General features: G+C 45.8%; 1 protein-coding gene across 2 annotated transcripts in view; it reads left to right on the forward strand.

Moving 5' to 3' along the window:
- Window positions 1–1,442: 1,442 nt before the first annotated feature.
- The window catches only part of cdh13 (cadherin 13, H-cadherin (heart)), a 299,673-nt gene continuing 284,590 nt past the window's right edge, over window positions 1,443–16,525 (forward strand). Inside the window, exon 1 of one of the 2 annotated variants that reach the window (XR_003597525.1) lies at window positions 1,443–1,641. Coding sequence is in view for 1 of the 2 variants with exons in the window: in XM_028033098.1 (XP_027888899.1) it covers window positions 1,597–1,641 (45 nt within the window). In the remaining variant the exon portion in view is untranslated. The remainder of the gene's footprint in view (window positions 1,642–16,525) is intronic. The other variant, XM_028033098.1, reaches the window with a different exon arrangement.

The raw sequence follows: 16,525 nt of genomic DNA on the forward strand, positions 1-16,525 counted from the left end.
TGGATATATGCAGAAATCTGTCACTGCATTAAATCCATTCCTCTGGATGCTTGTAGGGAGGAACCAGACGGATGGATGGAGAAGCTCCAAACGTTTCCATTATCTCAGAGTTCAGTGGCTTCTCGTCCGTCTGTTTCGCTCTCCACGATGTGTCTGTGTGTTGCAGGTTAGGACTACTATGCATGAAGATTAAGTGTGCTGTGTGAGAGCGCCTCGCCTTAAGGAAGACTGATGCTTTGCTTTTATAGACACCTGACCTTTGGGCCAGAGTGAGGAATGGTTTGGTTTCAGCTGAGAGAAACCAAACTACTGGTGGAATCCAACGCTGAACCGAAGCTTCAGGCGTTACTCAGACACGTTTTGACGCCGTGTCAACTTGAGCTTTCATTGGTTCCTTGTTTCCTCTGAGCTAAGAGACGCTGGGTATCAGCATCTTTTATTCTGCTGGGACTAATCAGAGCTGGGCAGGACTGGAATGAGCCGTCCTCTACTTTAATAATCATGGAGTTGTCTAATAATTTATCAGAGGTCACAGACAGTTACACTACAGCAGGAGTTTACAGACTTTCTTTAGGGTCACCAGGAAATCTGCATTTGAAATAAACGGCTGATAAAAGTTTCTGTCAGAGGTCAAGTTGATTAAATCACTTCATTTATCCCCAAGAGGAAAGGTAGCCTCAAAGTAAGAGTTCAGTCCACCAGCCGCTAGTCCGCTTTAACCCAACTCCAGTCCGCTTGTTCAGGAAGTCCAGTCCGGTTGGTGAAATATGAACGCTAATCGACCTCTGACCTCTGGTCCTCCAAACCTCTGTCTGGGTTCACTTTGAACGCCAAGCGGACCAGAGATCGCTCCTCAAGCAGGAAGTGGATGGCAGCGCAGGGCATTCTGGGTAAATACAACCAAAGCTAACTTCCTGTTTGAAAGCCAATCAGAGCCCAGGAGCAGCTGCTGGTGAAGAACTGCTGAACTCAACTTCATTGATGATTTAATGAGACAATGATCAATTAAAATTTGATTATAAAACGCAAATAAATAAAAAGAGGACAGAAAAAAACAAAACAACTTTTCCACCAGATGGTGTCGAGATTTATCAAGCAGAGAAAGGATGAAGGGTTCGGGTTCATGTCTGCTTCTCAGACACCAATTTATTAAACTGGGATCAAAGGCTGAGAACTTCAGCATTTCCTTTCATTAAGTCAAACATGTCAAGTCTGTAGACTTAAAATAATTTATTCTTTTGAAATGAATTGGATCCAATCAGGAACAGTTTCAGGTAAACTCAGGTGTTCAGCTTATTGTCTTCACCTGCAGAGGATCAAACCTCCGCGATGTTCTGATGGACCCACGAACCGGAAGCTCTCTCTCTCTCTCATAAATCCATCTCTCTCTCTCTCTCTCTCCTCCTCCTCATCCTTCTCTCTCCGCCTCTCGGGCTGCAGCTCCAGTCTCTCTCTGGAAGTTGCAGGCTGCTCTCTCTCTCTCTCTCTCTCTCTCCCTCCCTGACGGCTGGACTGAGGAATTATGAGCAAAGCTCTTCCCGCCTCTGACACCCTGTCTTGAATCATTCTGTGTTTCCCAACCGAACCGAGGCGAGCATGGAGACCGGACTCTGCATCCTCCTGACTTTCCTCCTCCAGCAGGTAGGACCGGTGTGTGTGTGTGTGTGTGTGTGTGTGTGTGTGTGTGTGTGTGTGAGATTTGCTGCTGCGGTTTGTTAAGTTTAGCCACTCTTCCAGCAACAATCATCCGCGGTCCATCGGAACCGAGTCAGAGTTCCGACCGGCTGTCAGCTCTGAAGCCGAGTTTGGGCTGAAGAGTGTCGGCTCAGTGATCCGCGGAGCTCCGCTCACTTTCAGGAAAACCTCACATTTAGTGGACAGAGAGACAGACAGCTGGGGACAGACTGGACCGGACAGCTGGGGACAGACTGGACTGGACAGCGGACCGGGGCACCGGGGGAAGCAGCGCAGGCTGCCCCCTCTGTCTGTGTGCAAGTCGCGGCTCCGGCTCTTGTCTCCAGCCGCATCTACATTCCGCTCAGCCTCCAACTTGAGCGGCTCTTTGGGTCTGTGTGCGTGTACCGTGCGTGCGCATGTGTGCGTGTGTGTGTGTGAAGAGAGCGGAGTCTGCTCTCTCTCTCTGCTCTGTTTCTGGGCTCTGGAGGTATTTAATAAACGCGGATGCTGTTGGTCGGACTCTAACCGGGTTCGGTTCGGTCCGACCAGCCGCTCCGCCATCAGGTGTTTGGAGGCTGTGGAGGGAGAAGCTGCAGAGGTTCCTCACACTTTGCTCTCATTTTAGCTGCATTTCCTCTGGTCTGAGCAGGGCCGATTCACAGGGGGCCGGCGGGGGGCCTGAGCCCTCCTCCTCAGCCTTTCACATTAAAATTAAAATCTATCTAGTCCTATGTGATTCATATGCATATGAACTAAGGATCATGTCCACGCTCTGACTTCCAGACAGATTTAAAGTGCAGCTAAAGCAAAGGAGCTGGATTAGCACAGCTGCTAACAGCTGATGATGTGATCATGTTACTGTGGAATCTGTGCTGTCTGGATGTCGGGCTGGTAGCATGTTAGCATGAGACTGTCTTCAGTCAGAGGGTTCTTCAGATTGGTTGCAGGACTGACTGCTACTGGAGCCCACAGCATCACCATCCAGACGTAATGATCCTTTGGGGATAAACAAAGTGTTTTTGAGCTTCTGATCGGAGTTGGTGCTTCAGTGCGTTGTAAGCAGTTCCCCCTCTCAGCATGACCTCCGACCTCATCATTTCCCATAATTCCTCTGGTGTCAGATTAGCAGGACGTCTCTTTATTGCAGCAGGCGGTGAAAGTTGAAGCAGCTGCTAATTTTGAAGCGAGTGTCTGTTTTTGAAATGTGGGAGCTTCCCTGAAGCGTGGTGGCTAGGAGCTCATTTGGTAAACTCTCTCTCTCCTCTCGCTCGCCCGTTTATCCGCAGCGTGGAGACGGCTCGGCTCGTTTGGTGCTGGTTGTCTGACCTGTGTAGGTTTGGCGCTTTCTTCCTGCTGCGCGTTACTCACTGTAATTGTCCCAGAGTTTTCTGGGTTTAGTTGTTCAGGTCTGGATTCTCTGCAATTATGATTCAGGCTAATAGTGCCTCTGAAGAAATTATTTAACTCCTGTTTTATTGATTACAACTCGCCCTCTTCTGCTCACACGCTTACATGAACACACCCCACGCTACACACACACACACACACACACACACACACACACACACACAGTGCGCGCAGCGGCGCTTTCCATTAAGCAGATTCATTCATTATTGGGAACAAAGAGAAAGAAACCAGTTAACTGTGAGAAACCAGGTTAGTTTGAAACAGAAATGAATCAATCTGCTTGTGAAACTGATTTTCTGTCATTCTGGGAAATTCATTCCTGTCACAAATCTCCATCTCTCGGTTGTGTTTGTTTAATTCTGTGAATATGGCTGATAAAATATGTGAATCATGTTTCAAACAAAACTGCAGCTTACCAGGTTATTTCCAGTTTTATGGTACACGTTTCTATGCAGCATGCAAACAGATTTATCCTACTTGACTCATGGTGCAGTTAAAATGTAAATGTGTCATCTCTCCTTGTCGAATCACAGGAGCGTCCTATCTTTGCCGTATTTGTGTGGGCTCAAAGCAATTCTCTAGCTGATGGGAAACACGGAGGCTTCTGGAGTCTCGGTTTCTCTTCCTCTCCAGATCAGGTTTTATCTCTCACCGGTTGCAGTTTGTGTCGCTGCTGAGAGGCTGTAACCAAGTCTGGGACGTGATTTCCAGTCCGTCTGGAAACGATCAAAGGATAAACAGATTCCTCTTCCCTGCGTTACTTCCTGTCTGCAGACAGATGGAGGATGAGGCCGGCGGAGGAGGGAGATGGTGTTGGTCGCTGCAGCCTCAGGAGAGCCAGAGACATTTTACTGCTGCTTGAAGAAAGTCACTGAAGTAAAGATGAAACAAACACCTGATGTGGAACAAAGTGAAATTAATCAATAAGTGAACGAAGAAGCATTCAAAGAATCAACATGTTAGCTCTGACCAACTAGCTTAAGTATTCACACCGCACTGACGGGTTCGTTTAAAAAAGAACCAATTCTTCAGCGATTTCTGGAGTTATGGAAATTCCTGCTGACTGAAATGAAAACATGAATCATTTTTAACCGGATCGGAGCTGGTTTCCCCCGTCGGACCGGACCTTTCCTCCAGGTATGAAAACCCGACCCAGACCCACTTTCTGATCCAGTTCCAGACACACTCGGTTCCGGTTCTGGTGTGAAAACAGACTGGATCTGATCTGAACCAACTACAGGAAAAATACATTTTTTGAACCTCACCAGCCACCGCAGCAGTGCATCATGGGTAACATGAGCTTTGGGTGCTGCTAATGCTGCTGCAGGTTCTGGTTGGACTGAAACTGTTTCCTGACACACAGACACTGGGCCAGCAGCCCGACCTCCAGGATCAGTCCCAGTTCCCACCCGGTTTCAGTCCCAGTTCCCACCCGGTTTCAGTCCCAGTTCCCTCCAGGATCAGTCCCAGTTCCCTCCAGGATCAGTCCCAGTTCGCTCCAGGATCAGTCCCAGTTCGCTCCAGGTGGAGCAGTGATTCAGAATAAGCTCCGCCCACAACGAAGCCGCAGGTGTGAAGGATTCCTCTCCTCCTCCTCTTTGGGTTTTCATGCTTCCTGCCATGAGTTTCTTCCCAGAAATACTTTGATGTGACATCATTAGATCCAGTTTGAACTTCCTGCTTTTCCCTGCTGACTCCAGATGGAGGAAGTCAGACTCATTCTGGCTGTCGGTCAGATTTGCTGCTGTGGACGTTTATGGAGCAGCGGCTGGTAAAGCTGCAGCGGCTGCGATGCATGGAGGGACAGCAGGTCACGGCCTGTTGGGGTAAAAGTGGGACATTAAAGTCACAGTGTTGCTACGTTGTCATGTAGGTTCAGGAATCTTTTGCTGTCTCACATTGTGATTAGATTTTTAGGGTCACGATTGGATTCAAAATCAGTTTGATGAAAATTGATTCTTCGTAATTTCTGCTTCAATCGATCAGTGAACTCCTGACCTGCTCCAGTCTGCTTTGGAAAGCAGAACAAATAGAAACATTAATCAGTGGTTTTCACATTTATGAAGTTTTAAATATTAATCCATGCTTGGTGAATCCCTCCCTGCATCCTCCATTTTGTTTTAACGGAGCGTCCCAGAGAGAGCGCCACCTTTCTGCAGACAGCCCCCTCTGTGGACCATGTTTTCATTTCCATCCAGGAGATTTCAGCCATCTGACAATCTTTGGAGATATTTGGTGAAGAATCGTGGCGTAGCGTAGCATGACATGGCGTAGCGTAGCATGACGTAGCATAGCGTAGCATAGCGTAGCATGGCGTAGCATGGCGTAGCGTAGCGTAGCATGGCGTAGCGTAGCATGGCATGGCGTAGCGTAGCATGGCATGGCGTAGCGTAGCATGACATGGCGTAGCGTAAAGAGACGGCGCCTGGTTTACTGGCTCCGCCCACCAGCGGCGTTCCTGAAGTTCAGTCTTCATTTTGTGAAGCGGTAAAGTTCATGTCTTCCCAAGAATTTAGTAAAAACTAAAAGGAGTCAAAATGTTTTCCTTCAATGAAGAAAAATGTAACATTAACAGAAAACAAAGATTCAACCAGTTGAATCTCTTTCATTTTTGTATTTTTCTCTCTTACTTTCCTCGCATGCGTCCATCCGGTACCGTCGCCATGGTACCGACGGGACTTCCTACGATCTTACAAAATGGAGGCCAAATGGCAGCAGATTTGTTTTATTTTTTAAACATCGGGACATTTTAAATGAATCGTAGTAAATGACAACCGAGATTTTTTTTGCACAGCACTAATACACAGACCTGAGGTCGAACACGAGACATTCACAGCAAGATTCAACTTTTAACTCCTGTCAGTCATAGAGCGGCCTCCTTTCACCTGCCACATAAAACACACACACACACACACACACGCATACACGCATACGTCCAATGTAAGCAAACATGTTACTTCCTGTGTTCGGCTCTGAAACGGTTCTTTGACCTCTATCTTGTAGAAAAGAGGATCTGACTCCGTTTGTCATAGCGACCTGTTACCGAGGGTAACAGCAACAGTTTGGGGACGGGTCAAACGATCACACACACTCAAAGCTCCTTTCATATCTTGAGTCATCTCTAATGAGACATTATCAGATTTCTTTGAGACTCATTAAGAGCGTCCCTGTGTGAGGATGATGAGGGAACACGCAGACCTTCGTTTCCTGTCGTTTCCTTCTCTGCTTCCAGTCAATTACAGCAGATCTGGGATCAGCTCCTAGTTTTACAGAAAATTTGTCCTTTCAGTCTGCGACGCTTTCGCAGCGGAGAGACTCTGACCAGCTCTGAAGTCTAATGAGGACAGTAATGAGGAACGCCAGTCATCAGTGAGGGATTGTCTCCAGCTCTCCTCATGTCTCTCCAGGTTTCCAGGCTCTAATGACGCCGTCGATCGTAGAAACGCTGCAGCAGAAAGGTTCATGACTCAGTCCGTCAGCCCGTCTAGTGCCGGCAGGAAGTCACCTCTCACTTCCTGCTGATCCCCCCCCCCACACACACCTCAGTATGTGGTGTTAGAGTGCTCTTTGGAGGGTTTTCTCTTTTTTTGGACTCTGCTCTTATTGACAGGAAACTCTAAAAGCTTCCAGTAAATAAACCTGTGTGTGTGGGGGGAGACGGGGGGGGGACGGGTGTGTGTGTGTGTGTGTTCACCTGACCAGAAAACACACACGTTCAGAACTTTTCACTCTGTCTTAACTGGTAATGGGGAACTGGAGCAGTTTTTTTATTTCCCTGTGTGACCGCTGCAGTGTAGCGGTCTGGAGGGTCAGACGCCATCTAAACTTGGCTGAAAGAGGTCGTGACCTTTGAGGGAAACGCTTCTCTTCAATCTTTTCCCCTGAAAGCTGCCGCTGCCTCTCTCCAGGGGAGGAGAGCGACGATGAGGTGTGAAGCCACTGAGAGCTGTAATTAAAGTAAATATGTCCCCTTCGCACTCCATTAGAATCTGCCTGCGTTTAATGGAAATGCTTTAATTATGCAAAACACCAGCAGACGTTTTGTGTTTTAATCATGAAATCTGCCAAGAACTGGAGACAGTTTCTGTCCTCCTGGATTAACGGCTGAGTTAGGAGCCAAAACACCAACCTGACCAGGAGAAGCTCTGAGCAGCGAGACGCCGACCGGCCGCCTCGTCACGATTCAACTCCGTTCACTCTGCAGACCTGCACACACACACACACACACACCGTCTCTTCAGAGGAAACAATAACAAACTTTACCGAATTGTTCCAGAAATAATTTTGATAAATAACGTGGTTTACCTTCTCAAAGACCAGAAGACTTTAATTTTGTAAAGAACACGAAACACTGGAAGATTTTGTTACAACTCCGTCAATCCGAAAGACAATAAACCAGAATGAAGTTAATTAACAATATTTATTGTTACATAAATAAGAGGATTTCCTGTTAACTTTATCCATTTGTTGTCAATCCAATAATGTTCAGCCCGCATAAACCACTGCAATGTTCACTGCAAACTTAAGATGCACTGGATTCACTGCAAAATGATCAAACTGGAGATCACACCAACAGAATCGGCTCTCAGATATTTAAGATTAACAGCCACATGAAACCTGAGTATTCAGGAAGTGACCCAAAGACAGACGGAGGACAAAACAATAAATGTTAGGTTGTCAGTCTGACCAGAAACACTGAGGAGACAAACAACCCAAACTGGACGCACTAACAAGAAAATCAAACTCTAGAAGGAAGCAGTGATAAAACTGTAGAAACAAAAATTAAATCACTTTTATCAAGTCGATCTAAAACACATTAAAACACTGAATAAACACCTTCATCGCAGAAAGCAGACCTCTGAGATCAAACTAGATGCAGCAGATCTGCTGCAGCCCTACCAGATAAAAGACAATATCTATAAAAACATTCAATTCAATCTGATTAAAAGAGACAAATGTATAAACCTACCTGCAGCGTCACGCCCAGGTGACGCTACGCTGCCACCGGAACGTTATTAATAAAGCAGCTTTGAATAAAAACACACATCAGCACAAAATTATTAAGAGAATCAATTTCAAACAGCGTGAGCCCGACACACACCTGGCCTCCACCTTCCAGCTTCCCTTTTATAGAAGCTGTGGAGAGAGCGCCACCTGGTGGTGCCGCCTGTCACAACATAATATCAAAACAAAAAGCCAACAACCACAAACAATAAACAGGAATAAAAAGCACACAGGACACGACAAAACGCATTAGTGAAAATAAAATGCGGCGGCCATCTTTCCTGCTGTAAACGGAGCGCTGCTGGAGGACCGCTACATTCTTCTGCGGGTCGTTTTGGGGTCAGAAACCGCTGACACAGACGTTTGACTGCGGACCAAACATGCAGTAAACTGCTGGAACTGAACCGAGCCTCCAGGCCTGCAGTGTGAACGTATCATCTGTACATTCAGGTACTTTTCACTCCCTCTCCTCTTTTACTCGTCCCTTTCCCCTCCAGTCGGTCGCTGCGCTCTGCAGGCCTGACTTCCTGTTTGCAGCCTGGTTCAGATGACTCCTCTCTATCCCATAAGTGTGACCTGGTGAACCGGGGCTGGAGCAGCGGGCTGTTTGTCCTCCATGATGCTCAGAGCTGCGTTAGTCTCAGTTGTTCAGTGAGGATGAATAAGAGCCACTTCCTGCAGGCCTCTGAAAGCCGGCTGGATGTTCGTTTTGTCTGCAGGGTCAGAAGTGATGATGGTGATTTCTGTCTGTTCCTCTTCATCTGTCTTTCATGAAGCTGTTGGAGGGAAACTTTCATCCTGCTGCCAGTGGAAACTTTCCTGCCAGGTCAGAAGTCAGAGTTGAAGCTCCGATCCGGATCCAGTCCATGTTTCTGTTTTCGGCCCTGATGAAGGTCACGCTTCCTCCGCTTTGCCCTCCGATTAATTGAACTTCTCAGACTAAATGGAGCAGCGAGGAAGAAAATGAACAATGTTAACGTTTATCTGGTGATTTCAATAAATACGGACCGGCCCAGTTGGGCTATGAACAGGAACGTAGATGGAAATCTAATAGAGCTGCCGTGTTTTCACACCGCATGCTTTTTCCAAAGATTATGTTGGAGTTTTAATATTGCTGTAGAAATCTGTGCATCTCGGCTGCCGGCCTTTATCTGCTGTGATAAATGATCCTGCGTCTTTTCATCGCCTCTGTGGGTCAGCTGATCAATCCTGACTCACTCATATCAATATTCCCTATTCTGGAACAAATATATAATATATAATGAACAAATGGCTCATTAACCTTCATCTGTTCACACCTGATGAGGTTTACCTGGGTTACCTGGCCGCTGTGATGTCAGAGCTCTGGGTCTAAACATAGCAGTCTCGTTTCCATCCAACCATCAGGGAATCTGAGGAAACGTTTAAACTGTCACAATAAAACAAACTAAAAAATAAAAGTGAATTATGTTTGACCGGTTTGGACTGAACCAAGCAGGACATGCTGAGACTTTCAGTTTTATTCTGAACTTTCCTCCCATCAGTCTGTGGACCAGTGAGTTCCTGAACCGAGACTTTTGGACCAACCAGAAGAATTTCTACTCATAATTAAATAATCTCACTTTTAACGGTTCCATGAACTCATTTTGAATCAATCAATCAATCAAATTTTATTTGTGTAGCACATTTCAGCAGCAAGGCATTTCAAAGAGCTTTACATCATAACAAACACAGAAACACAAAGCAATATAGAATCAATAATCAAAACACAGCATTAAGTCAAGTTACATCATTAAATCTGTAATTGATTACATTTCAAATACAATCCTAAACAGGTGGGTTTTCAATTGAGATTTAAAAGAAGTCAGTGTTTCAGCTGTTTTACAGTTTTCTGGAAGTTTGTTCCAAATTTGTGGTGCATAGATGCTGAAAGCTGCTTCTCCTCATTTGGTTCTGGTTCTGGGGATGCAGAGCAGAACCAGAACCAGAACCTGAGAGGTCTGGAAGGTTGATACAACAACAGCAGATCTTTAATGTATTGTGGTGCTAAGCTGTTCAGTGATTTATAAACTAACAACAGTATTTTAAAGTCTATTCTCTGAGCTACAGGGAGCCAGTGGAGGGACTTTAAAACTGGTGTTATGTGCTCTATCTTCCTGGTTTTAGTCAGAACGCCAGCAGCAGCATTCTGGATCAGCTGCAGCTGTTTGATTGATTTGTTGGACAGACCTGTGAAGACACTGTTGCAATAATCAATACGACTGAAGATGAGTCCTGTAGATCTAGGAAGCATTAGCTCCATGTTTTTACTGTCTGGACTCTTTAGTTTTTAAGCAGCAGCTAAAGATCCACTTGTCTAGTTTGGCTTTCGTGGTTTTATGATGTTTTATGTTTCATGGCGGTTTTATGTGAAAGCCTGTATATTGAAGCTGGCCTTACCTTAGACATGATGACGGGTCGTCCTCTTTTCCTCTCGTCCAGCTTCATTCTGTCGTTTCGTTGTAAGACTGAAAAGAAAAATGGAACCAAAACCTCTTTTTGTTTAAAATGAAGCAAAGTATTTTTGAACTTTCAAGAATCAATTTCACTTTACTCCCTTGTTAATTTCTGCTGTGCCTCATTTCTCTCTTCTTTTTATTTCTTCTCTTTGCTTCTATCGTTGTTTTTTCTCTTGATATGAAAAACATTTCAGAGCCTCCTTTCCTCCCAGACCTGCTGCTCTTTTGCTGCTGTTGGGAGAAATTCAGCTTCTAACAGGAAACAGTTGTGCCTGCAGTACCGCCCCTGCTGCCTAGATGGCGACAGAATGCCAGTGAAGTTGGGGATAATTTCCACCCAGCTGATGTTTCAGCTGAACAGAGCTGCAGGTGTTTCCTGATTTTTACATTTTATGACTTGTTAGTTTGAAGTTTGAATAAATTCCATGTTTTATGTATTATCTGCACATGTCAGCTTTCTGCGTCGCTTTGCTCAGGTAATGCTCAGCTGCTGTAGTCTTCAGCAGAGCTTTAAGGGTGGTGCTGCGTCACATTCTGCTGCAGAGATTTCCAGAGAAGTGAGCTGCTGGTTTTCACTGGGATGGCATGTCTGCACTGTCACTTCCTGTTCCTGCCTCCAACCTTCACTGGAGACAATTTTCCACTACGGTGGCCCCTAAACTCCAGATCGGTTCTCACAGGTGGACTGGGGAGGTCAGAGGTCAGCGCTTCTATGTCACTGAGGCCCAAAGGTAAATGTTGACCAGCTCAGAGAGCAGCTTTCAGCTCACTGAGGGAACACTCTGCTGGTTCTCACTGGAGGCCAACTGGTCTAACTGGAAACCAACTGGTCTAACTGGAGGCCAACTAGTCTAACTGGAGGCCAACTGGTCTAACTGGAGGCCAACTGGTCTAACTGGAGGCCAACTGGTCTAACTGGAAACCAACTGGTCTAACTGGAGGCCAACTGGTCTAACTGGAGGCCAACTGGTCTAACTGGAAACCAACTGGTCTAACTGGAGGCCAACTAGTCTAACTGGAGGCCAACTAGTCTAACTGGAGGCCAACTGGTCTAACTGGAGGCCAACTGGTCTAACTGGAAACCAACTGGTCTAACTGGAAACCAACTGGTCTAACTGGAAACCAACTGGTCTAACTGGAAACCAACTGGTCTAACTGGAGGCCAACTGGTCTAACTGGAGGCCAACTAGTCTAACTGGAGGCCAACTGGTCTAACTGGAAACCAACTGGTCTAACTGGAGGCCAACTGGTCTAACTGGAGGCCAACTGGTCTAACTGGAGGCCAACTGGTCTAACTGGAAACCAACTGGTCTAACTGGAGGCCAACTGGTCTAACTGGAAACCAACTGGTCTAACTGGAGGCCAACTGGTCTAACTGGAAACCAACTGGTCTAACTGGAGGCCAACTGGTCTAACTGGAAACCAACTGGTCTAACTGGAGGCCAACTGGTCTAACTGGAAACCAACTGGTCTAACTGGAGGCCAACTAGTCTAACTGGAGGCCAACTGGTCTAACTGGAGGCCAACTAGTCTAACTGGAAACCAACTGGTCTAACTGGAGGCCAACTGGTCTAACTGGAGGCCAACTGGTCTAACTGGAAACCAACTGGTCTAACTGGAGGCCAACTAGTCTAACTGGAGGCCAACTAGTCTAACTGGAGGCCAACTGGTCTAACTGGAGGCCAACTGGTCTAACTGGAAACCAACTGGTCTAACTGGAGGCCAACTGGTCTAACTGGAGGCCAACTGGTCTAACTGGAAACCAACTGGTCTAACTGGAGGCCAACTGGTCTAACTGGAGGCCAACTGGTCTAACTGGAGGCCAACTGGTCTAACTGGAGGCCAACTGGTCTAACTGGAGGCCAACTAGTCTAACTGGAGGCCAACTGGTCTAACTGGAAACCAACTGGTCTAACTGGAGGCCAACTGGTCTAACTGGAAACCAACTGGTCTAACTGGAGGCCAACTGGTCTAACTGGAGGCCAACTGGTCTAACTGGAGGCCAACTGGTCTAACTGGAAACCAACTGGTCTAACTGGAGGCCAACTAGTCTAACTGGAAACCAACTGGTCTAACTGGAGGCCAACTGGTCTAACTGGAAACCAACTGGTCTAACTGGAGGCCAACTGGTCTAACTGGAGGCCAACTGGTCTAACTGGAGGCCAACTGGTCTAACTGGAGGCCAACTGGTCTAACTGGAGGCCAACTGGTCTAACTGGAGGCCAACTGGTCTAACTGGAAACCAACTGGTCTAACTGGAGGCCAACTGGTCTAACTGGAGGCCAACTGGTCTAACTGGAGGCCAACTGGTCTAACTGGAAACCAACTGGTCTAACTGGAGGCCAACTAGTCTAACTGGAGGCCAACTGGTCTAACTGGAAACCAACTGGTCTAACTGGAGGCCAACTGGTCTAACTGGAAACCAACTGGTCTAACTGGAGGCCAACTGGTCTAACTGGAGGCCAACTGGTCTAACTGGAGGCCAACTGGTCTAACTGGAAACCAACTGGTCTAACTGGAGGCCAACTGGTCTAACTGGAAACCAACTGGTCTAACTGGAGGCCAACTGGTCTAACTGGAAACCAACTGGTCTAACTGGAGGCCAACTGGTCTAACTGGAAACCAACTGGTCTAACTGGAGGCCAACTGGTCTAACTGGAAACCAACTGGTCTAACTGGAGGCCAACTAGTCTAACTGGAGGCCAACTGGTCTAACTGGAAACCAACTGGTCTAACTGGAGGCCAACTGATCTAACTGGAAACCAGCTGGAGGCCAACTGGTTTAACTGGAGGCCAACTAGTCTAACTGGAGGCCAACTGGCCTAACTGGAAACCAGCTGGAGGCCAACTGGTCTAACTGGAGGCCAACTAGTCTAACTGGAGGCCAACTAGTCTAACTGGAGGCCAACTGGTCTAACTGGAAACCAACTGGTCTAACTGGAGGCCAACTGGTCTAACTGGAAACCAGCTGGAGGCCAACTGGTCTAACTGGAGGCCAACTGGTCTAACTGGAAACCAGCTGGAGGCCAACTGGTCTAACTGGAGGCCAACTGGTCTAATTGGAAACCAACTGGTCTAACTGGAGGCCAACTGGTCTAACTGGAGGCCAACTGGTCTAATTGGAAACCAACTGGTCTAACTGGAGGCCAACTGGTCTAACTGGAAACCAGCTGGAGGCCAACTGGTCTAACTGGAAACCAACTGGAGGCTAACTGGTCTAACTGGAGGCCAACTTTAGGCTAACTGGTGTAGTTGCCAGTCGTTCTGCTGCTGTCTGTATTGAAGGTTTTTTTCTGCTGGTTTCCTTCTGGACCTTCATCAGGGCGTAACAGAAACTCGTGAGCTTCCGGGTTCCGGACTGCGACTCGGTTCTGAGTCGAGTTTCTGTCGACTTGGCGTCTGCAGTGGATCAGCGCTTCGCTTCTTCTGGCTTTGCTTTTGCTGTGGGAGGAAACATGACTTTGCCAAGAAGTGATAATAACTGAGTGGGAGGGCGAACATTAGCAAGCTTTTGCCAAATACCACAACATGCAGTGCAGAAATATTCGTTTCTTTGTCATAATAAATGACAGTAATTTTTGCAGAAACAGTTGAAGCTGCTTTTTCTAAGGATATGGGCTTATGGAGAGGCGGCTCTGTCATCCCACTGAGCAATATGATTTTGTTTTCCAGTCATTAATTTATAAAAGAGCGGCTGCTCCGCCCACATGTTGAATTCTAAATAAAATAATCACACAAATTGCAGCTATTATGGTTTTAGCAGCTCTTTATTAGTTACTACTTTATTATTTCTTTATAGTTCTGCTTGACGTTTGAAGAAACTCTAAACCTGCAGGAAATAATGAATATTTAATTGTGTAAAAGGCTCAGAATGAAAGAGTTGAGACAAATCAGAGGTTGATGAGCAGCAAAACTTTACTTGGTATAAATAAATCCAGCCTTGTTGATCCTGCAGGGAAACGCGTTGAAGCGGAAACGCAAAGTCCAAGAAGTTTTGGATTCTCTGTCTCTGTTTCCTTCAGGGTTGAGGTCATGAAGCAGCTTCATGTTGGCGTCGATCAGTTTTTCCAGATCAGTTCTGGATCCGTTGGAGTTTAAACTACCAGCCTGCGGCTCTGATTTCAGGATAATACAAATAAAACGCAGAATAATACGACCACCACTGTGCCTGATGCTGGTTTGTTCACAACCCTTCCACATGGGGGCGGTAGTGGAGACTCGGGGGTTCAAACACATTTCTGTTCTTAAAGCTGAAATAATAAGATTAATGTCCAGAAGAGAGTTGGTTCTGACTCTGATGATGTTTTATGATGCTGTTATCTGGCTGTTCCCATTAGACTCGTCCAGCTGAGGCTTGACTTTGTAATTTCATATCAAAAGCAACATTTCAGAAATTGGTTTTGTGGCTCATGAAAGGTTTTTAATTAAAAGGCTGAAGCTGCGTCTCGTCTGGGCTTCAGGTGCCGTGTGTTTGCTCATCTGCACCACTCGTCTCTTTAATTGCCCCCAAGCTGCGCTGGAGCCCCAGCATGCATGAGGCTGAACATCCAACCTTCTGATTATTTTGTGTTTTTGCATTCAATGGTTTGGGTTTTATTCAATAAGAACAAATCTTATTGTTGATTTCATGGCTGCTTTTCCAGCTCTGTTTTGAAATGTCAGTTATTTTCATAGAGATGAGGCTTTAATACAAGTAGATGGAAAATTAAAGAATATTAGAAATGAATCATGATGCATGAATCTAAATATTTAAATAGTGTTTTAAATCGCTTCTTAATTTGTGGTGAAATGACTGATGTTGTGTTTAAAGTAAGGTTCATTATCCAAAATGATTTAGTTTCAGCTGTGAGGTCTGATCATGTGATTTAATTTCAGTCATGAATAGTAAATTAACTGAATGCACTTTAAACATGACTGGCTGTAATTCCTCAAATTATTTATGAGCTGTGATTGTTGGAATTAACCGGGAAAAGAAATCCTGACAGGAGTTTCATTTCCTAAAACTCTTCTTCTTCCTGGTTCTCAGCAGAAAGTTAAATGATGTTTTATCCTTTGTGATGTCGACACTTCCTCTTTTTGAACCAATCAGAGTCCAGTTACAGTGAAACAGTAAAAGATCAACTTGACTTTACAAACATTCACATCTTTGAACAGATTTATCAGTCAGATTGTTTCAGTGGCTGGAAGTAAATCAGCTGCAGCATTTTCCTTCTGTGTGTCTGTAAATATAACATCTGATATTTAATATTAGAGACACCAAATATGAACAAACACATCAGAATAAAACCTTATTTAAATGTCTTAGTGATCTATTAACCTCATGCTAAACCACTCAGTGCTCTGTCTGCACTGATGAAGAACTGCTAGCTGAACCAAGTGGTTCCATGTAGACCAGAACCAGAAGGCCTGGGTGGTTCTGGTTCTGGTTGAAGCAACAGCAGATCTTTAATGGATTTGATGATTTACAAACTTTTGTGTTTTAAAGTTTCTGATCTCCAGGTGGAACCGTCTCAGCTCTACAGACGCTAACGTCCACCCTCTTCCTTATGTTCAGCCAATCAGCACCCAGGGATCAAATGCTGCTCCTGGATTGGCCGACGCGTCGTGTCGAAGCGCTTCAGCTTCACAGCTTCATTTAGTTTACAGTGTTTTAGAAACTCTGTGAAAAATCAACTGATGGGGAAATTGCTGCAAATAATTTACATTCTACAGAGAAATCCACAAATACTCAACTGAGAAGTTTATTCAGTAGTTTATGGTGGTGATGCTGAGGAAAGACGACGCTGTATGGAAAGTATTTCTCCCAGGCTGCAGTCGGTGGCTCTGCTGCCCTGCAGCAAGAAGGTTGTGGGTTTGAATCCTGACCTGGAGTCTGTAGAGAGTTAGCACAGAGTTAGCATGTTAGCTTGTTCTCTCTGGGTACACAAAGAGGAGGCGGAGCGATGAGAGACATTAAGTGT

Source organism: Xiphophorus couchianus, chromosome 2 (assembly GCF_001444195.1).
Source record: "Xiphophorus couchianus chromosome 2, X_couchianus-1.0, whole genome shotgun sequence".
NCBI classification, from domain to species: Eukaryota; Metazoa; Chordata; class Actinopteri; order Cyprinodontiformes; family Poeciliidae; genus Xiphophorus; species Xiphophorus couchianus.